At 41.9% G+C, this 21,463-nt stretch overlaps 2 protein-coding genes across 3 annotated transcripts; one reads left to right on the plus strand and one right to left on the minus strand.

Moving 5' to 3' along the window:
• Positions 1-1,123: 1,123 nt before the first annotated feature.
• On the plus strand, positions 1,124-7,699 carry rad9b (RAD9 checkpoint clamp component B). 2 transcript variants are annotated; one of them, XM_088436595.1, is made up of 12 exons: positions 1,131-1,333; positions 1,428-1,870; positions 2,094-2,164; positions 2,249-2,371; positions 2,456-2,570; positions 2,657-2,756; positions 2,976-3,082; positions 3,171-3,277; positions 3,729-3,793; positions 3,868-3,984; positions 5,384-5,546; positions 7,032-7,699. In XM_088436595.1, the coding sequence occupies exons 2-12, from the start codon at positions 1,837-1,839 to the stop codon at positions 7,149-7,151; spliced, it is 1,122 nt and encodes a 373-aa protein (XP_088292721.1). In that variant the 5' UTR covers positions 1,131-1,333; positions 1,428-1,836; the 3' UTR covers positions 7,152-7,699. The 2 variants fall into 2 exon arrangements, with proteins under 2 accessions (XP_088292644.1, XP_088292721.1); XM_088436518.1 differs by lacking the exon at positions 7,032-7,699 and having other exon boundaries at positions 1,124-1,333; positions 5,384-5,693.
• pptc7a (protein phosphatase targeting COQ7 a) lies at positions 7,393-20,889 on the minus strand. The gene is made up of 6 exons (XM_088436847.1): positions 20,336-20,889; positions 16,442-16,621; positions 13,114-13,312; positions 9,896-10,019; positions 9,690-9,819; positions 7,393-9,512 (listed from the first exon to the last, which is right to left on the minus strand). Exons 1-6 carry the CDS (start codon positions 20,535-20,537, stop codon positions 9,454-9,456), a joined length of 894 nt encoding a protein of 297 aa, XP_088292973.1. The 5' UTR covers positions 20,538-20,889; the 3' UTR covers positions 7,393-9,453.
• Between the last annotated feature and the right edge of the window lie 574 nt (positions 20,890-21,463).

The raw sequence follows: 21,463 nt of genomic DNA on the forward strand, positions 1-21,463 counted from the left end.
GGTTAGAGTTAGGGTTAGGGTTGAGGACCATGGTTTCAGATTTGGAGGTGATGATCCTTATTGAAGCCGCTTCACACTCGGCTGCGAACCGCTAAATTGAAAGTTGAGGGGCTGAAAAAGCCAACAGCACCACATTATTCGCAAATAGCAGTGATGCGATGCTGAAAACCCCCAAACCGGACCCCCTCAACGCATTAGTTGCACCCAGAAATTATGTCTATGAAGATAACAGGAGGAATCGATGAAGGATGAAGGGCACCCTTGGCGGAGTCCAACCCTCACTGGAAACAAATTTGACTTACAGCCACCAAGGCTGACCAAACTCTGACATTGGTGGTGCAGGGACCCAACAGCCCATTAAAACGTGTTCGGTACCCTGTACTCCCCAAGCACTTCCCCACAGGACTCCTCTAAGGACACTGTCGAACGCCTTTTTCCAAGTCCACAAAATCGGTTGGACGAATTCCCATGCATCCTTGAGGATCCTGCCGAGGGTGTAGAGCTGGTCCACTGTTCCACGGCCGGGACAAAAACCACACTGCTCCTCCTGAATCTGAGGTTGGACTTTCTGACGGACCCTCCTCTCCAGCACCCCTGAATACGTAGACCCTACCGGGGAGGCTGAGGAGTGTGATCCCTCTGTAGTTGGAACACACCCTCCAGTCCCCCTTCCTTAAAAAGTGGGACCACCAACCTGATCTGCCAACCCAGGGACACTGTCCCTGACGTCCAAGCGAAATTGCATCGGCGTGTCAGCCAGGACAGCCCTACAACATCCAGAGCCTCTAGGAACACCGGGCTGATCTCATCCACCCCCGGGACCTTGCCACCGAGGAGTGATTTGTCCACCTCGGCAACTTCAGTCCAGAGAAAGGGGTGTCCACTTCGGAGTTTTCAGACTCAGCTCCTAAAAGGATGATTTGACTTGATAGAATTGATTAGGTCTTTGAAGTACCCTACCCGCTGGCTCAAGACGTACCGAGTTGCGGTCAGCAGAACCCCATCTCCACTGTACACAGTGTTAATAATGCACTGCATTACCCTTCTGAGACGTCAGCTTGTGGACCAGAATTTCCTCGAAGCCGTCACCAACCCCTCCCACACTGGAGTTTTTGCAGAGGCAACTGCCCACTTTATCAGTAACTGTCAACTGTCTCTGGAGTTCCACAGGCCAAAAATGCCCAATAAGACTCCTCAATCAACGTGACAGAATCCCCAAATCTACTACACAGTAATTTTTGACACTCAGACCAATTTTTAAAACAAAATAGCATTGACTGGCCAACAACATAGATTTGCTTGTGTGGGTGACTTTTAGAAGAAATGAACAAAGGTGGGTTCACTCAAACACTAGCAATATTTTCATAAAGTGAAATTTTCTACAAAATGTTATTTTAAATGTTTAAAGATATTTGTTCTTCTTACAGGTTGTTTACCAACATCTTCAACTTGCCTTTCAGCATTTGTGATTCTAATGCTGCTTTTCAAGTTAGCAACTTGACTCGAAAGTCTACTCAAGATTCCAAGAAAATATTTTCTATTCAAGTATTTATGCTTACATTATTGACAATTGCACCGTCTATGGATTGTGTGACCATCTTATGTTTATTGTGGAATAAACATCTGATGGCTAAGTTCCTTTCAAGTCCCTCTAAATAGCCAAATTACAAGTAGGCTATATCTCAATAAATCAATGTTGAAATGTATTTCTAAACAACAACATGAAAGAGACAGATGATTAAGAAAATCCCAGCCGTGATCAAACTCAGCACGCATTTTATGCCTGATTTTTAACACGCACGTTTGAATGGCTCGTTAAGCAGTCGTTTTGTGAAAATGAACTGCAGTCTTGAAGGCAACTGTATAAAAGGTAATATTTTGTCAAAAACTATAGGTTGTTAATATACAGTTGCGAAACTTGAATTTTAATTATTCAAACCGGAGTTGTAGCTTTTAAGTTCTGTTGTCATGCTTATCTTTTCTACGAGCTAGCATGCTATCACGACACTAATCATACAGTACAGTATGAGCTAGCCTAAATGACGCAACGAAAGTTTTTGATTCCATATCACCCCTAACGGTGGATGTTTCAGTTTTTGGAAAGGCCATTCATGCACTTTCACGAATTGGAGATGAGCTTTGGTTGGATCCTACTGTCAAAGGGGTGAGTGGGGCTCGATATCTGATTTGCTACGAATGTTGTACTTTTCATTTTTATATATGTATTTATATATGTACTTATTTACAGCTGGCTCTGAGATCATTAAATTTGTCTCAGTCGGCATACGCCCGCTTCTTCTTCTCGCCAATGTTCTTCCACAAGTACAGCCTGGCATCACACCAGGCCAGTAACTGCAAGCTGCTCGTGAAGGTAACGCGTAAACGAGAAGGTCGATAGCATACATCCCCACCCAGCCTGATGGAATGCATTGTTCTTTTTCACTGTGCATTGGAGTCTTTGCTGCCACTTTTTCGATGTTTGACTTCTACTGAGCGGAATGTGGAGCGATGCCAGCTGTCATTCGGCATCCCGGATGACACGGTCATGATTCAATTTGCCTGTAGGCACGGTAAGTGTAGTTCAAGTCTTCACCGCGCGGTGGGGATGTTCTCCCTGACTGTAAAGCGTATATCTCGATGCCATCTTTTTTCCCAGGCCTAACGAAAACTCACAACCTGCGTTACCAGGAGAGTGCAGCTCTGCAGGCTGTGTTCGATTCACATCTCTGTCCTAATGTGCTAAAAGGTCCTGCCAGGCAAGCACTTCTGTGTCTGGGGGTGTACGTGTTCATTGGTCTGTCTGCCTGCCTGCCTGGACAACAATAAGTAGAAAATGATTTTACACCTCATGCCCATTCTACTATAAATAGTAGAATTTACCATTCAAACGTGTTTTACGTCCACCTGGTGAGAAAGTTAGATGCCTATCTTGATGAATGATCATGCATTTGTAATCCAGGCCCTCTGCTCGACAGGCTCCTTGCAAACATGGTGATGCATTTCCCAAGGTCTCAGGAGGAAGTCACCCTCTACATAAGTCCTCTTCGAGTCAGTTTGAGGAATTACCACGATGAAGGAGACGGTGCGCTATCTTTAAATTGTGAAGACCTCGTGAGAATGATCAGATTGACACAAAGGTATGACTGCGACTGGCTGTATTTTTGTCACAGATCACATGAAGATGATGTACACCGAGATGTCCTTACACCCGGACGAGTTTGACTATTTTCTGTGCGGAGGAGACTCGGCCATAACCTTTTGTCTGAAGGAGCTGAGGGTAACGCGGCTATTTGTGGACGTCCGTCACATGAGAGTCGGGTGTTGGGTGGGGACTGGTCATGTGATTGACTTGCCGCTTTTCATGCAAATCTGGACATGGTGTTCCAGTTTCTCCTTGTATTTCTTGCATGCAGTGTTGGAGTCAGGGAACCCTTTTAGAAAGCAAATATTCCAAGGACCCTCATTGCAAACCATCATTTAAGGCAAACATGCGTGCCCTTTTTATTCACCAACAAACATAGTAATAGTAGAATTTGGCTTTGAAAACTCCCAAGTACAGTTAAAGGGCCAGGCGTTAGTCCAATTAGGCAGACTTGATCCGCATGAACGCCTGCAACTAGCATCACTAACGTCTTGCAATGTGTCCCGTGATGGCCTGCTGTGCGGCACCGCCGCAGATTTTTGTAACAAGCGCCCTCTCAAATGCCATTCATCTTCGTCTTTTGAAGGGTTTGCTGTCCTTTGCAGAAATGCACTGCCTACCGGTCGCCGTCCATTTTGGTGCTGCGGGTGGGTGAGTTTTGATGCAACACACTGGCAGCGGGCAAGCGGACATTTTTGAGCACAGCCGTCGCTTCGTCTTTTCAGTCCTGTGTGCTTTTCTGTGGAGGACACCGTCTTGGAGGCCACTGTGGTTCTGGCGACTCTGATTGACAGCGGAGGCCCCTCCCAACCAATTAATAGCTCTCAGCTATCTTCATCTAGGTATGATACCACAACGTCGCTCGAAATGCGCCCCTGCGAAAGTGCCTGTGCGATATGTGTGATACGCAAGAGACGTCACGCGACGAGCCTAACGCAAGTCTGCCGTGGCTGTGTCTTAAGCAGCTTTAACGACTCTTCCCGCTGCGATGGACCTGAGGCGCTCTCCTGGCACTCCGTCATGCTATTTGCCTCTCATTGGCTCCTTTTAGATTCTTAAGTGGGTGTAGCGTTACAGGCCAGGCAGCCTTGCGTCTGTGACGGAGACAAGTAGGGCACTCGAGGGCTCGACAATGGAAGCTTCACGGCTATGTTTTCCACCGTAGGCTGGATTTACTCTTTGGGTTTTGCTTCATGCCTATATCTGATTTTTGCGACAAGTACATCAAAAGCTTGATTATTGAGGGAAAGTCCATTCATTTCAATCATTTGTTTCAAAAAGTATGTTCTTCTCGTAGACGCCACACAAAGTGAAATGGTTGTCCTTTATTCGTCCCCCACCAAAAAAAAAAAAAAAATCCAGTATTTCACAAAACTCAAGATGCCATGTGACCACCAGAAAATAGTCATTTTGGCTTTCAGAAGTCTAATGACACAACAGGCCTTTCTTGCATTAATTCAGTGCTTCTCAATTCAATTTTGCCAAGCCTGCCCAAGTAAGAGAAAACTTTTTGCGGCCCCCCCGACTCACTTACTATAAATTACAATATCATCTATAAAAATTGGATAAGAATACCTAAACCTGTGTCCTTTTTAACATGAACAACAAAATCAATATACTGTACATCAACTTTCAACAACTTTTTATTTTTTACAGCATATATACAGGTTACAGCTTAGACTAAAACAGAAAAAAAACAAGCGCATCAAGGTGCCTGAAAAAACACATGACAAAAACAAAGACCCCCCCCCTTTGGGGCAGCTACGTTGAGTGACACAAATCTAGTTGAGCTGTGTTTAAGATCGAAGAGTGCAAAAAACACACAATTTGCATGTAACCCTACAGAAAAAAACAGACAAAAAAGCTCGCTGTCTATGCCTTAATTTGTAATAAAAACACTTACAGTAAGTGCTTTCGAACTTATTATGCCTTGTTATGTAGTGTCCCCTCCAGGACACTACTGTAAATTGATTCTAGTCTTTTGTCTTTTTTCTTTCAAATGAGTTTCAAGTCTGCAAACATTCCACATTCACTGCTGTTGGCTTTTTGGCATTTGGACCCACTTGCTCATGTCTGCTTAGTCTTCCAAGGCAACAATGTTTACAGTGATTAATGCCCCATGACTGTTCCCTGTATCACATGATTGAACTCAACCAATTGCAAACTATAGTTGACGATATTCTTTACAAATACATTACGTAACACGTCCCTTCCTTGTGGAAACCTGTTTTGGCTCGACAGGCGTACACAGGATGCAGCCAGAGATAAGCCTCTCAATTGTCATGCCGCCATGGAAGTGGTTGCATCCAGCCAGGGCAGCCCCATCAGCCCGTCTACGCCTCTGCTGGCGCTTCGCAAGCGCAAGCTTCTCGCACTTGACTCCTCAAGTTCCACCTCCCCCACGGTAAATGTTCCCAGAGCTGCGTCATTTAGTTTTGGCTCATGCCATGGTGGAGGGACACAATTCAGGATTGTGGTGCTATTTGAGGGGCTGTACTGGGAAGTACAAAGGTCTTGTTTAAATTCATTCTGTTAATCCCAAAATAAGGTCTGAAGAAAAAAAAAAAAGTGAAAATAAAAAACATTTTCTTTAACCCGAGGGAAATTTTGACCCTAATCGGGCTATTGGGTGTTTTTGATGTGTGATATCAAAGACAAACACAAAAAAAACACAAGGAGGCTAAAATATTGCATAGATTGTCAAAACAAGTCAACTTTCAATATGCCGTCCCTTCTAAATGCTTGCCAACAGGAGGTATACCCTAAAGGTGTCAAATTTAGCCCATGTCGGTCGCATTTACTGCCGCTCCAAATTGGAAATACAGTGGAACCCTCCATATGAAATTAGGCCATTCCGGAGTTGGGATTGTAAGGCGAAACCATCAGATGATGGCCAATAGAAACCTATGGTAATTGGCTAATGCGTATAAACCCCAGGTAAAAAAAAATCAAAATGTTGTATACATATCAAAAACTAGTAACAAAATGGTGTAGTAAGTACTACTGATATATAATATAAATGTTTAAATAACATCAAAAATATATAAAGGAAAAATGAAATTTGATTTCCCTTTGGAGTGAGTTATGGCCATATTCTCTAGTGAGGGAATATGGCTTTGTATTTCTTGATTATCTCCTGCTTCGTTTCCATGGTAATCGTCTTACTTGTCCCTTTAACATCACTACTTGCTTTGGACCCATGGCTAAAGAATTCAAGTTTGAATTAAGCACTAATATGCACGATAAATACAATAAACGTAAGCACTCGCACGAGAACAAGTCTTTAGCATATTGGCATTTTAGTGACACCGACCAATAGCAGACCAGCATCTTCGTGTAGTATCCAGTGACATATGAGTGTGGCATGCCTCAAGTTTGAATTTTAAATTGTTTTTGATGCCGTAAAGCGGGAAAAATGCTGTAGCAAGGGAACAGAAAAAAAAAAAACTTCCTATTCCTCTTCGTAATGCGAAAAAAAACGTGTGCTAGGGACGCCGTAACCCAGGGTTCCACAATTTTGGACATATTGAAAAGACAATGCATTTGCCCCAATTATTGCATTAATGTTTTCAACGGCAACTCGCAAACGGGGCGCAATAGGAATTTTTTGTGTTAGCACTCCAAAACCACCGGGTGGCACTAGCGGCCAACTTATGACGTTTACAAGCCTTTCCGATGATTTTGTTGATTGGTTTAGCATGGACTCCCATAATGTCAAATCCTACAAAGTCATAATACTCTCATTTTTAGTTTTTGCCATTAAACATTTTGAGTTAGGTGATAAGGCCAGGCTACTGAAAAATCCCCGGACACCCGGGGGTTAAAATAGCTAAACACTGTCGAAATCGTACATTGGTTGCGTTCATCAACACTTGCTTTGCTTCCAAAGGTCTGCTCCCTCCTGTTCGGGGCATTGTCATCAGAGCAGGATGAAGAGAGTTGCCCTGCTCTGGCTCGCGACAGTCACATGGAGAAGGATGAAGACCCTGGGAGAAGTCCACAGTACTAAAAAGTGTTACCAAATATATTCAACTGTATGAATTTCAAATGGGTTTTCAAGAATGTGGTTCCCAGCTGGAAGATGGCATTTCAAACCACTTTGTTCATGTAGATTCTTAGAGGAGTGCATTTATTACTTTTGCATGGATTACTGCCTATTTCATTCCAATGATTGAACAGTAAAAAGTATTTGTTCTGAGGAGTGCATTTGCCAATTTGAAGCAAAATCACAGTCATGTCTAACAAGAGAATAATAAATACCATTGTCTTTATTTAAATATTGGACAGCAGATCTGCATTGACATGTACACCCAAAATATAAAGACATGATCTACTTTTGTCTGGAGGATCAAGATGAAGTTCTTCTGGGCAGGAGGAGTCTGGAGTAGTTGTACAACCAACCCACAAAATTGCTTTGTCACTTTGTTAAGGCTAGTCAAGATTGCCCTCTGACATGTTATGCTTTTTCAATTGGCATTCACTGCTGTGTTTTAAGCAATGCTACCTTTAAATGTCAATCTTATTAATAATAATAATAAAAAAAATACAATCTTGGAATGGAATCTCCCTAACACTAACCTTAACTGGGATGGCTTTATCACTATTCCGCTTTGCTTTTGACCGGGCAAAGATGATACTCGCAGTCTTTTGAAGACCGTGGAGCAAGATGATGGGGGGAAAAAAAACAAAAAACAAACTCATGGCGACACAGTTTGAGCCTTTGTGCTCAATGACAGTGAGGACTATATTTGCCAGTATCAATATCCGATACAAGGCACATGTTTATCACAGAACCGACAGAAATAATGGACTAAAATAGTGCAGTAAATTCATAATTTGTAACACATTGAACTCTTTCAGTACCATAGATGAGAATTTTCGCCATGTAAAATGCTATGTGCCAGTAATAAGAATTCTATGTTTGATTTTTAATGAATGGATAGATGACAGTTGTGGCCATCGCTCCCATTAATATTATGATCGAATTGAGCACTAGTTATACGCAAACTGCAATTTTGCCATCAAAAACAACATTTTCATTGTTTTTGGTCATGTTTTATCAAAGGTGAAATGTTGAGGTGTTTCAGATCCTCCTAAAAAAAAAGCCCAAATCACTGTTGTGCAGAAAACATCTTTTCACAAAAAAAAACTTCATTTTCTCCTTTTCCCCAAAATAGCTCGGTGTCACCCAAATGACCTATTTTCGAACAGTGAATACTAAATAACGGAGTACTTTTTTCTAGGTAAAAAATGTAATCCAATCTTTTGTATGGTATCACCAATTTACCACCTACAGTCATACAATACAGTATTCCGTTGGCCTTGAAAGATGTGTCAAAATGCCCGAAATCGGCTGGCGCTCGAGGAGTTGTCTTTGCAGATAAGGCTTGGCACTGAAAGAGTTAAAACGTATCATCTTATGGTGCCCTAGAAACACTCAGAAAATGTCTTGTGAGGTTTGGAGTCTGTTTAAAGTCAACTATCTGATTAAATAGTTAAAAAAAAAACACACTTGCTGTTTTCCCCATACGTGTTTTCTGCTTTGTGCGTTTAAAACCATGACAACCGTTTGCCCAGTGTATACATCCTCTTCATACACAATTATCGCAATTTTTCCTCACACACACAAATGCACAGCGCACTCACAGCAGTGAGATTAAAGGGAGACCACCTGTTTGTGACAATAAAACAAGTATGTCAGAGCATCGTGGTATTAAATATTACATATAGAAAAGGCAACTGTTTTTTCACGAATCAGATTGTTTCAACCTCGCTCAAGGGTGTGTGTTCCTTTTTTTTTTTTTGCAAAAATTTACAAAAACTATAAAATATCTGCTCCCCGTATCCATTAGCAAAGTTTGCCAATAACTAATAAAAAAAAAAAGAAAAACACTTAATACCTAACCTATTTGTTCATCCAGCCTGAAGGGTGCCACATCCTGTGCAAGCTCCTTTCTCAAAATGAGGGGTGAAGCGTTTCCTTCCCTTTTGCAAGAGTCCAACAACCCTCATGTTAGTGGACACATCCTCTTTGTCCGCAAAACACTCATAAGTCACTCAGTTGTGTGATGGCTATTATCACCGGCACAAGGATTACCAAGGGAGCAAAGTTCATGCCTTTTTTTTCCCCCTGGCCTGCTGCTGCTTTTGCATCTACCTGGTCAACTCTGATTGGGGGTAAAGGACAGCTGCAGCATGCTGAGAGGATGGGGGGGTGGGGGGGAACACTGACGTCTGACGTTATCAGAGTCCTTCATCCTGTCCAGCAGGAATCAAAAGTGTCCACCAAGTCACAGCCTCCCCAGTTGTCCCTAGTCAGTGTATTCTGCTACTATGGACAACAGCACTGTGATGTCATCTGGCTTCCCTCCTGGGTACAAACAACAACAAAAACATTCACATTAAAACTAATGCTGGCAACTCATTTTTAACAAAATGAACAAAGATTAAATGTGGACTTAGCCATTTTCCTCCAATAATGCTATTTTTTTTACAGTGAATAATACACAGCTCTTAACCCACTGTTACTGTGGTAGTAGACACACACCTCGAACATTGAGTCCATTGTCACAGGCAAACTGCGCAAAAGGTGACATGTAGTTGGGGTCGTAGGCCAGGTCGTGGGCCTGCTCTGCAATACTGCGGGCGGTCTGCTGAATGCTCTCGTAGTTGGCGTTCTGAACACAAAGGAAAGTAATACATAGAGGCGGGGCCGCCGGACTCATTTGCACCGCTCTCCGTCAGGCTTCTCACCTTGAGTTTCTTCAGCTCCTGGAGGATCATGTAGTCGGGCATGTTGTCAAACAGACCATCGGTGGCCGTGAGGATGATGTCACCCAGCTGGACGTCAAAGGAAGACCTGTCAGCAGCGTCTGGCCTACGGATGTAGAAACACAAACGGAACGGCTTAGTCGGGCAGGGAAAACTGCACTGCTAACTAGTTTTCAAATACTGTATATACATGTCTATTTAAAAGTCAAACCACACTGTTAACAGCGTTATGAGCACATTCCCTTTACGCTATGTTCCCAACCCAACCATTAGGAAGTGTTGTACACTACCAATAAGAACCTTGGAAGCAAACACATTAACCCTTTCACCACTGATCCCCTCCCAAAGAAAATGAAAACTCATGGCATATATTACTGGGATAACCGCTGGGATACCATTTCATCTTATTGCTACCATTCCTATACCCACTAAGATTTTTTGAAAAGCTGTGGGACGCATTGTCCCAAAGAGTAGGAAAGGGGTCTAGAAATTCAAGGCATTAATGGGAGTCATGCACAATGGTGACCTGAAAAGTTCCATTCATAAAAGCGTCTTTCACATGATGAAGCTGAGAAAATACCAAGATGTGCAAAGGTGCTTATACCTTGAAGATTCTATGACATGTTTTGGTTCAAATAACATTTCCAACTTTAGAAAATGATTCCTCGCATGTTGCGGCAAAGAGTGGACAGCTTTAGCAATGGCTTTGCAAATATATTAAAAATAAATCAAAACACTGAATTTGGAGGTGTTTCCTCACTTTTGGCTGGTACCGCACTTGTGTAGAAACTTTGCGTGTTGTCAAGACAGGAACTCTTCCAAAAATAGTCTGCCAGTGTCTGTTTAAGCCCTCTGTAGTGGACCCATTGGAGATCCGCGCATGGCAACGCAAAAACAGCAACCAGAGTCCACGATGCGAGTTGACTGTAAAACTAATTACATTTTACTACTAAAGCTAACAAGGAAACTTTCCAAGTACGGAATGAAAAAAGCGGAAAAGTAATAGTTACTGGAGGATTTGAATGAATGCAGAATCAGAGTCTTTCTTTTCTTAATCATCTGGATTACATCCAGCTTGCTCAATTTTCAGCAGCCTGCATGAAGTCCAAGACATATCAAGTATCAAAGCACTCAATGACTATATGGGCTGTATCGGACCTTTCACAATGTGAGTGAAGTTGAAGGAAAGGGCTCATTCTCACTCAAGTGGACTTAAGGCTATTCAAGTCCAACTGATCTCAAGACAAGGAGACAAAACGTCAATACTGTAATATAGCTAAAATTGAAGACAAGATTGGCTGCCGACTTGGCCTATCAGCATGCAGTCACACAGACTTTGACCCGGTGAGAAGGAAAGCCTGGCGAGCGCCCAAAGCCCATTCTGGCATTAGGTATAGTACAGTCCAGCACTTCTCCTGCTGCACGGTACACCAAAGCCAATGAGACGCAACAGCGCGTGGACCCTGACACTCAGTCCAGTCCAGTCCATTGACTAAACGCGTTGTTTTGCTAAGCACTGGTCACAGAGCAACCACGGTGAAATGCATTTTTGTTTTGGTTGACTCTGACCCCTTGTGCACGTCGGCAAGGAAAATCAGTTTATATCCGACGCAGGTCAATTCAGAATGTTTATCGATTAAGAAGACGCAAGAACACGAGGTCGAATGAGAGTAACTAATGCTGCTGACCTGAAGCCATTACCGTATTTTCCAGACTATAAGCCGCACCTGTATACGTATAAACCGCAGCGATGTGAGCAAAAAAAAAAAAAAAAAAAAAAAAAGGTTTTTGTCACGGATCAGCCGCACTGGACTATAAGGCGCATGAGATATGACATGAGATATTTACGCAAAAAGATGGAAGTTCATAATTTCTTTTTGTTATTTAATTTTTTTGTACAGTAATTGTCTCCTTTTTGTCTCCTGTAATCCCCTTTTGTTTGATAGATTAGTGAACATAAAAAGACATTGCACATAATTCATATATACAATCATAAATACGCAAATAAAATCATTTCTACTGAGTACTGCATATAAAATTTACATCACAAATTTATCAAAAAATGTTATACATTCTTTTATTCAATTTAGATTTTTTTTTTTTTAAATAATATATTTTTAAAACTCTTTGAGCACAGCCATTGAGTAACATCTTTTCAGTTCTATTTCACAGTTGTTCCATAAATTGAAACCTCGAACAGATACACACATTTGATTGCTGGTGGCTAGCAAAAATATAAATAAAAAAACAACAGATAAGCCGCAGGGCTCAAATCATGAGGAAAAAAATTGCGGTTTAAAATCTGAAAAATACGGTACTTCACAAACATTGGAGAAATAAATCCATGGCAAAAACCAGTTGTCTTCTTTGTATTCAACAATTTTTTTATTCTTTATTCTCTACACTGCACAGTGCATAGCAGTTTTTTTTTCTTGTCGAGAAGCAAAGTTAAATTGTTAAATAAATAGCAATAATAAAGATACGATCTAATGTATTGTTTCCCACGTAGTCTGTATATGCACATTGCAGAGGCAGAATTTTTTTTTTCCATGGTCACAATACCTGACTTTGGGGTGGCATGCACAGTCAGCGCAACATAAAATGCAATCATGTTTGTTTATTTATACAAATTTAAATGCAAGTATGCCATTAGAGTGAATAACATGCAGTTATCAAATTGTCTAAGAAAATTGTATGTATGTAAAAACAGCAGGGAAAAAAAATCTGGGAAAAAAAAAAAACATCAAGAGATGTATTTATGTATTTTGTCCTGGCCGTCTTGGCCACCATTTAGATTCGGCCCTGTCGCAGGACGTAGTGGACAATTTTAGTTGCAATATGAAAAGAAGCTCCATAAGGCCTCCCTTGCCTGGAGCACGCTCAACTCGCCCGGGCACTCGCCCGGAAGAACCAAGGTCTTTCCAGGAGGCAAGCGCCTCTCCCCCCGTTTACCACAACGCACCGACTGCACGGCGCACATGACATGTTCCCGCCCGCCCTGGACTCGCGCTGGCGTGCTTCCAGGCGTACAAGACTTCCCAACATGACATTCCAAAATGACAAGTCAAAATGTCAAATTATGGTTGGAATTTCCACCAACAAGTTGGAAAATCGGACAATGGGGGTAAAAAAGGTAAAACTCCAATCCGTAAATGGGTTGGCCAGTCCTGTAGTGATCAGGTCAAACTGTTTATGCGTACCTGTCGCTGAGGACGGCCCCCTCAGCCTCGGGCGGAGCAATGGACAGTTGGAAGGGCGTGTTGAAGTAATGCTGCTGCTCATCGGAGCGGTGAACCACCTCTCCCCCGCGAACCACCAGGAAGCCCGAGTCCCCCAAGTTGGCCGTGTGCAGACGGTGACTCTGGCGGTCCAACACCACAATGCAGGCTGTGCTGCTGCCTGCGAATGTATGCGCACAAACACACAAAAACACACCAAGAAAAGTCAGTCACAATTAGTCAATTAGTTGCCTTGGCTAGAAGGTGTGTTTTGTGCCCAAAAGGTTCATAAAGTGGGACATTTCAAAGATTTGTTAACTTTTTTTTCTCCAACTGTTTTAGAATTTGTTTATTGCCTCGCAAGCCTTTACCAGTGAGCGCTCTCTTTGGTTTGTCTAATAAACACCAAAATATTACAGAGCTCAAAACCTTTTGGGTTGAGCAGTTTTGCGAATCACGGATTTGTTCAAGAAGCAAATTTTAAAATTTGTGGAGCTTTTTTTGTCAAGTTAATTGCAGGGACCTGAAGCGAGTTTTTTTTTTTTTTTTAAGACTAATGATACAACAGTATTAACAAGGGTTCGTTCGTCTTGTTTACAGACGTAAAAATGACATTTTCCCCTTTAGTCTGCATTGGTCCGTCAGCCAAATATTAATGGCAATCACAACGAGGTGAAAGGAAAGTAAGTCATGAAAACTTTGCTCACTCAATCCATTTTCTAGAGACGCTTATTCTCACTAGTTTCGCTGACTTGCTGGTGCCTATTTCACCTGTCTTCGGGCAGTAGGCGGGAGACACCCTGAACTGGTTGCCAGCAAATTGCAAGGCACACGGACAAACAACCATTCACACACCCAATCACACCTTAGGACAATCTAGTGCCCAATACACCTTTGATGCATTTTTTTAGAATGCGGGAGAAAGCTGGAGTGCCTGGAAGGAACCCATGTGGGCAGGGGCAGAACATGCGAACTAACACACAGGAAGTGATGCAAACCCACTTTATTTTGAGCCTTGCATTAACCTTTAACAAGGTTCATTTGATGACTTGATGAACAATTTAATGGATTTATCACTTCAACTTTTCAGGAAACATTGATATGAAAACTTGTGAGCTGCACTTAAACTCGGTCCTTCTTAAATAACGGTGCGGGCCTCCTTGAAGGTGTGGCAATGCCAGGGGGTGCATGGGTGACTCCAAGGAACAGGCTTAAAAGTTAACAGTTTGGCAGAAGAGGAAACATTGTTTGATTGTTTTTTTCTTTTGTTAATGTTAAAAGGGATACAATTTTAGGTATACTTACACCATTTTTTAAAGTAGATCATGATCTTATTTACAGTCGCCACGAGGGAGTTGAGCAAAATGTTTTGTCTTTCTTGGGGGGGGTTGCAAAAAAAAATTGAGAAGCACTGAATGAATCACTGACCTTATCTAGACACTACTACACATATGGTTTTTCTCTTCCAATTGTGTTGTTAACTTGAATTTGCTTACTTGACCAACCCAAATTCCGTAACTGAACATAATACCGGTCTAGAAAAGGGATTTGCCTTTCACAAAAACAAATTAGCATCTTGTGAGAATATAGTGTTCCACCTTTCTGGAATTCCAACGAAACATGAGAATGTGGTGGAAACAGACGACAACCAGCCACACCCATCTGGTGACTCAGTGACTAACACACCAGAATGTGTTCTCCGGGTCCAACCTTCAAAAAGCCCAGCTTATGACTCATCCCCTCCTGCATTCTCTGTCCAACCACAATAGAACACACGCTGCTGCCCCAAAAGAACATCCACTCGGCTGAGAAGAAACAGCACTGTACTGCACACTGTTGTTTGCCTTGCTACACATGTGAGAATGGGGTGGAAAAGTACTGCTACTCAGCATCTGACATTGCATGACCTTTGTCAGGAAGCTACTGCGGAGGCCAACTTGACCAAGGACGAGAGGCAGGTTGGGTCAATTCACACACAAAGAACTTTTGAGCAGTCTCGAAGAGGGAGTTTTTTTAAACTGATAAGATTCCCAACGCTTCTAAGTTAGCAAAATAAGTAAAATATTCCTTCTTGTCTCTGCTTCATTTAATTCATATTTTGCCTTAATGTAAATGTCTGTTTTTACTTTTTTAATAATGAAATTAGCTTAGCAAAAAATAGTCCCCTAGCAAAGCTAAATTGACTAAAAATAATAATAGTAATTTTGAGACCTATTGTGTAGCCATTAAGAAAACTCAAGACTCAGTGGTGCAAAGTAATGCTAATTCAGGGATATATTCATCCATCCATCCATTTTCTCTATTTGCTTATCCTCACTAGGGTCGCTTGAACTGTTGGTGCCTTAAACCAGCCATCTTAGGGCTGGGGAAGACGCCACACTTAAGGGCAATTTGAAGTGTCCATTGCACGTACCATGCGTGTTTTTGGAATATGAGGGTAGACCAGAGTGCCTGGAAAAGACTCACTTGGGCACGGGAGAACATGCATGCTACACACCGGAAGACCGGGGCGAGCTGGAATTGAACCTGGGACCACTACTACTACTACAACTGTGAGGCGGACATGCTAAACAGCCTTCTACAACGCAGGCAACTGTCATTTCTTATATTATGAACTGACGTTTGAAGGAGCTCTTTGTCATCTCTGACCTCAGCCATTTGTGTGTATGTGTGCTAAACCGTTAAGACGGAAAATATCAGGCAGTTACTTGGCTTTATTTCATGGTATTGGCACTTGCAATGGTATTGGCAATTTCATGAAATTTTAAGGAGTAAATTGGAATATATCAGGCTTTCTTTATATTATATATATATATATATATATATATATATATATATATATTTTTTTTTTTTTTTTTTTTTTGGGGGGGGGGGGGGGTCAAATGAAATACTGGTCAGTACTTCATATCAGTCTACAGTTGTGTACCTGTGCTGGCATCAGTTATTGATTAAGGTAAGTTGGGTGATTGAGAGGTCCTGTCCACGTTTGTGAAGTATTTGCATTATTAATGTAATTCATACTTTAGTTTGGATAATTTCTTACTGACTTGTATTTTTTTTTGTGCTTTGCAAATTAGTTGTGTGCAATTTGTAACCTGCATGTCTGGTATGCCATAAACCAAGGACTCCTCCCCTTACAGTCCTTTAAAATGCACAAGATGACCACACTAAATGTGATAAACAGAGAGCACTTATATAGTTCTTTCTATACCATACGGTCCTCAAAGTGCTTTACAAAGGGCTAATATTCGCCTATCCACAAACTGGTCCGCTGTTCATCACTGACTTGTGTTAGTGTAATGTCACTTACCCAGCAGTGGCACTTTGTTCTGCAGCAGCTCATAATAGCTGGTGGTGAGGATTCCAACAGGATTGCTAGGTACGAAGCGGCCCTCCTTTACCAGGCGCTCGCATGTCTTCATCAGAGTGCTGGAAAATTGTGATGGGTCTACGCCGTAGTCTCTCCATCCTCCTACTCCATCTGCCACACCTAGAAAAACATACATACACTACCAAAGGTTAAATCATCATCATGAGGGCATCATGCAAAATTGTATCTTGTTAGACTAGAGAAAAGCTTGGCGAGTATCGAATTGACTGTTTTGTCTTTTTTGTGATGCTAAAGAAAAACAAATTGATGACAATTTGCTAAATTAGCGTAAATTTCTTTTGTTTTTTTAACGTGTTTAACAAAACAAGTACCCGAACCATTTGGATATTTTCCTATGTTTCCTATGTATATGTCCTATGTTACCCTCAAACATCTCAATGAAGTTTATACGATTCATAATTTGATCCAAAATCTGAACAAAAACACAGCCAACAACAACAATGGATTGTGTTGAACATTAGAGTCTGCCAATATGATGTTGAGGCTAAACCATTTCCAAAACTGACTTCTCTGACCATACATGGAGGACCTGAGGTCTGTTCAGCCTTTGCCAGAAACAGACAGTGGCCTGCATTCGAACAAAGCTCCAAAAACATCTTGCTGACGGGATCTCGGCGATTCCCAACTTTCCTTGTTTAATCAACTATTGACTGTGTAAAAAGAAAGTTTTGAGGCCTTGCAATATCCAAATTAAATCCAAGGTTCCCAAAGGTCATTATCCATTTACATCTGTCAGGTTGCAGACACACTGAGTATCGAAACGGAATAATCCTTTGACCAAGCACACTAATCTATTCTTACACACAATCAGCTGGTTCAAGTTAAAGTCTCCGACTGTACAGCATGACTGCCTCTGCATTTACTTATGGTGCAATGCAAGTTATTTGTAGGCAGTAATTCAAACATTTTCATAGAGTTTACGCAAAAATCCTGATAACGCTGTAGTAGTTGGTACTACGTGCTACACTACAGTAGCTCATTTCAAAACTATAATACTCAGGGTGCAGGCTTGACATGTACAACTGTTTTCTTCTCTTTTTCTATATATGCACTCCGATTTTTGTTCCCATTATTACATGCTCATCTGATTTTCCATTTATTGTTGGTGAGAATTCAGTAATGATAATGACAGAGAAATAAATAACTCATACATGTCAGTTGAAAGGGTTTTACATATGACCGTAGAAGTTAAGTGAGGCAGGCCATTGTTCTCTTGCCCCTCCCCTAGCTGCTCAATCTCTCCTTCCTGTTTACTCTCTATCAATGCTCTATCTAACACACAGTTCTACGCAGTATTTACCGTATTTAGCGCTATACTGTAGCATCTCAAAATGGCTGTCACGTCGGAACCAGAATATTTTCAATCTGTTAAATTGAAGGAGTAAACAACGTTGAGGATGGGAATGGTGAGGTTTTTATGCCATAGCATTGTGTGCAGTGCCAGCAACATCTCTCTCGCTTGCTCCGAGCAAGCGACTTACTCACTCTAAAGCGAGCAAGAGCAAGAAAGAGACAGAGAGACAAACAAAATGCGGATAAGATCTGATTTAGCACCATCTACCCAAGTGGCCTGGGTACACAATGCCATCAAAAGATCAGATACAAGTCGGATAAGGGGGTCGGAGTTGGGTCACTTCAGGCTGCGGTGTGAACCTAGCCAAAATGTGCCAAGGCTCCAAGGCTTGTGCCGAGTAATGGAAGGAGCGTGTTCACAAATTGTGTACTGACGCATGCTTCATGTGGGCAAGACCCAAAAATGATGACGCATGAAGCTTCGCTATCCGGCTGGACCATATCACTGCCTCAGGAAGTGAGTGCATCGATGGTTTGGCGGGCATTGAAAATCTAAGACGACCGCAAAACACAATGGAGATAGCAGTAATCTCCCATTTTGTGGATTTCGGGCTTTAAAAAGTGCATCAAAAGCAAGTTTTGTCACAATGATATTATTTTGTTAACAATTCGAGTAGCCTACGCCACCACTCAGAAAACAATGAGGCTTTTCAATAGTTTTTTTTTTTTAAATCATAAAAAATGTAAAAGTTTTGAAATGCCTTTTTGAGTAATCATGCCCTTAATTAATGTATTGTAATAAATTCATATTTTGAGCACTCTGCAATGTTGTCACTTATGACCGTCACCTACTACAGATGACAACGTCACAGACAAACGCGACCAATAAATGTACAACATATGCTATTACCACTCATTTCCACTTTTAAGCCGATTTATTGAAAAGTAAGTCAAATATCCATTTTCTACAGCCGCTTATCCTCACTAGGATCGCTGGCTTGCTGGTGCCTATCCCAGCTGTCTTAAGGCAGTAGGCGGGGGACACCCTGGATTGGTTGCCAGCCAATCACAGGGCACACGGAGACCAACAACCATTCACACTCACGATCACACCTGAGGACAATTTAGAGTGTCCAGTATGCCTATGATGCATGTTTTTGGAATGTGGGGGGAGACCGGGATGCCTGGAAAACAGTTTCACAAGCATGGGGAGAACATGCAAACTCTACCCAGGAAGGCTGGGGCAAGCTCGAATTGGACCCGGGAGCTCTAAACTGCGAGTATGAAATAAAACATTAAACCAATGTTTCATTGCAAATTCTGTCAACCTGTGAATTAAAGCAAGTATCTCTTTGGCGAGACTTCCTGCAATACTGATGTGTTACTGAGAAAAAAAAAAAATCAAAACAAAACTCTGCTGAACCATTAAAACATCATCAAAATGTATTTTCTTTATGTAGCCATATACATTTGAGATATAATATCTATGATTAAACATTCTGGTCACCACCAGGCCACACAAAATGGCAATTCATCCTTAATTGACATAAATAGGATAAATGAAATTTCCCATTCCAAGAATTGGGCATGAAAACAGGCAAGCGTTGTCAAATGATGCCTCAAGAATTAAGTGGGTTAATGGAAATGTTGTTTTGGGGTAAAGACCAATGAGCAATTTTTGCCCAATTTCATCTGTTGAGATTTTAAACTTCCTCAAATTTTAAAGTGTTCAAATCCCAGACGGTGTCCTTACTACCCATTGGAATTTACTCTCAGTGGTCATTTAACACTTCGTGAAGGTTGAGTGTCAATATATTTTTCCTATGGTAATAGTTGATGTGGATGGAGGAATGTTCCAATACTTGAAACACATTTTTCCTCAAAAAAAAAGGAATTTCAACTTGACAACATTCAAGGATGCGCAACTTTGTCAATTTTAAGTTTCAAGTTTTTAAACATAAGTTTAAAGATACATTTGTGTAGAATTAGAATCTATCACAAAATCAATTTTGATTTTCGACATAAGCCCGGTTTTGTAAAACTCAAATGTATACTTATACTGGACACTTGGTGGCGCCATGAAGCAATCGAAGCACCATGAAGCCTGGAACCATGTTGCAAACCAATTGGCTGCAAAACTTTGATTGCTTCATGAGTTGATTTGGCCATCAATACTACAGACCAGAGAACAGCATTAAATCGCCAGTTTCACTTCATTTTATTGGGTTAAAAATGAATAATTTGATGCAAGTAATGACGTGTCATCACCTACCTATATGCCAGCAACAGTGACATTAAATTATATATGTAGATTTTAGGGCATTTCGATTTGGCCACTAATCTCAAATTTGGAAGGTGGTTTGGGTCCCGGTCTAATTGAGCAGGTGATCACTGCATGGATCCGTGCTGACTTTTCCACGTGGATTTTAACACAATCTTAACACTGGATGGACTGCGTCGCTGATTGCATTTGTAGTGTATCCAGGTAATCCAGAAAGCCATTGCAGGCTCTTGCCTCACCCAAAACATCGGCAGACTTGTGTCGGGCGATGAAGCACGCGTCGTCCCCATAGCACATTCCTTTCTTCAGAATGCCTTTGCGGAAATCCTTGCCGAATCCGCAGCTCGCAGTCACCAGGCTGTAGTCGCGGCCGTCCGTCTGAGAGAGTCCGCCGAGGACAGCTCTGGCAACCAGTCTCCCGTACGACAGCACGGACAACATCCCCCACGAAGCCGCCGCCACCTCCGGAGGCGGCCAAGCTGGCGCTTGCTCGCGCTAGCTTAGCTTCGACGTTAGCTCACTTAATGTTGACTCGCCGCACGGAGGCAGCCGGAGATGAGAGCCGCACGCCGCTATAACAACAAAGCCTTTCGCCGTACAAGGAGCTCGGTGTTGCGGCACTCGCCTACCGCGAAGACGCGTAATACGGAATCACAGGAAAGGGCTGTCCTCTCCGCCAGAAATTTGGCGTCCGTCTTTGCCCGCCGTGGCCATGGTTCTCCTGATGCCTTTGAAGACGTTAAGTATGTGCAGCTGCTTTGTGGCCTCGCGCTCACAGTTGAGCTCGAGCTGTCTTGTGACCTTTCTGACGTCATCGCCCTTACGCAACCTTCCATACCATATAAGGAGTCATTACGACCGTATTACTTTTTTGAGTTTATCCCATCCCGGGTGTCCAAAGTTCCTGTGTGTCCGGCCGGTGGACCATAACGGCATTGCGTATTTTAGTTAGAAATATTTATTTAATTAAAAGCTATTGAGACTTTTCTTCCATTTGTGTTACATGTTTTATTAGATTTTTTTTTATGTGAACAATATCATAATACACTTGTTTTAAATGTACACTTTTTAAAATTAATGTTTTTCCTTTCGGCTTTACCCGTTTTTACACTGTTTTTTGGGCCAGTCAACCAGCATCAGATTAAAAAACAAACAAACCAACCAATAACCCATCACTGACCTAATCAAAAGATGGGCCCGTAATTTACTGTACTTCCGCTATTTGCAGGGATCCTCCACCAACCAAGAGTTGAAATCTGTGCATAATTAACAAGTAGATTCAAACTATTTGCATGTGTGCTAGAACAAATTTTCCAATCATAAACCTTTACTGTACTCCACACAGCCTCCACGCGTCTGGACAATAC

Source organism: Hippichthys cyanospilos, chromosome 1, assembly GCF_059441005.1.
Source record: "Hippichthys cyanospilos isolate Australia breed blue-spotted pipefish chromosome 1, RoL_Hcya_1.0, whole genome shotgun sequence".
NCBI classification, from domain to species: Eukaryota; Metazoa; Chordata; class Actinopteri; order Syngnathiformes; family Syngnathidae; genus Hippichthys; species Hippichthys cyanospilos.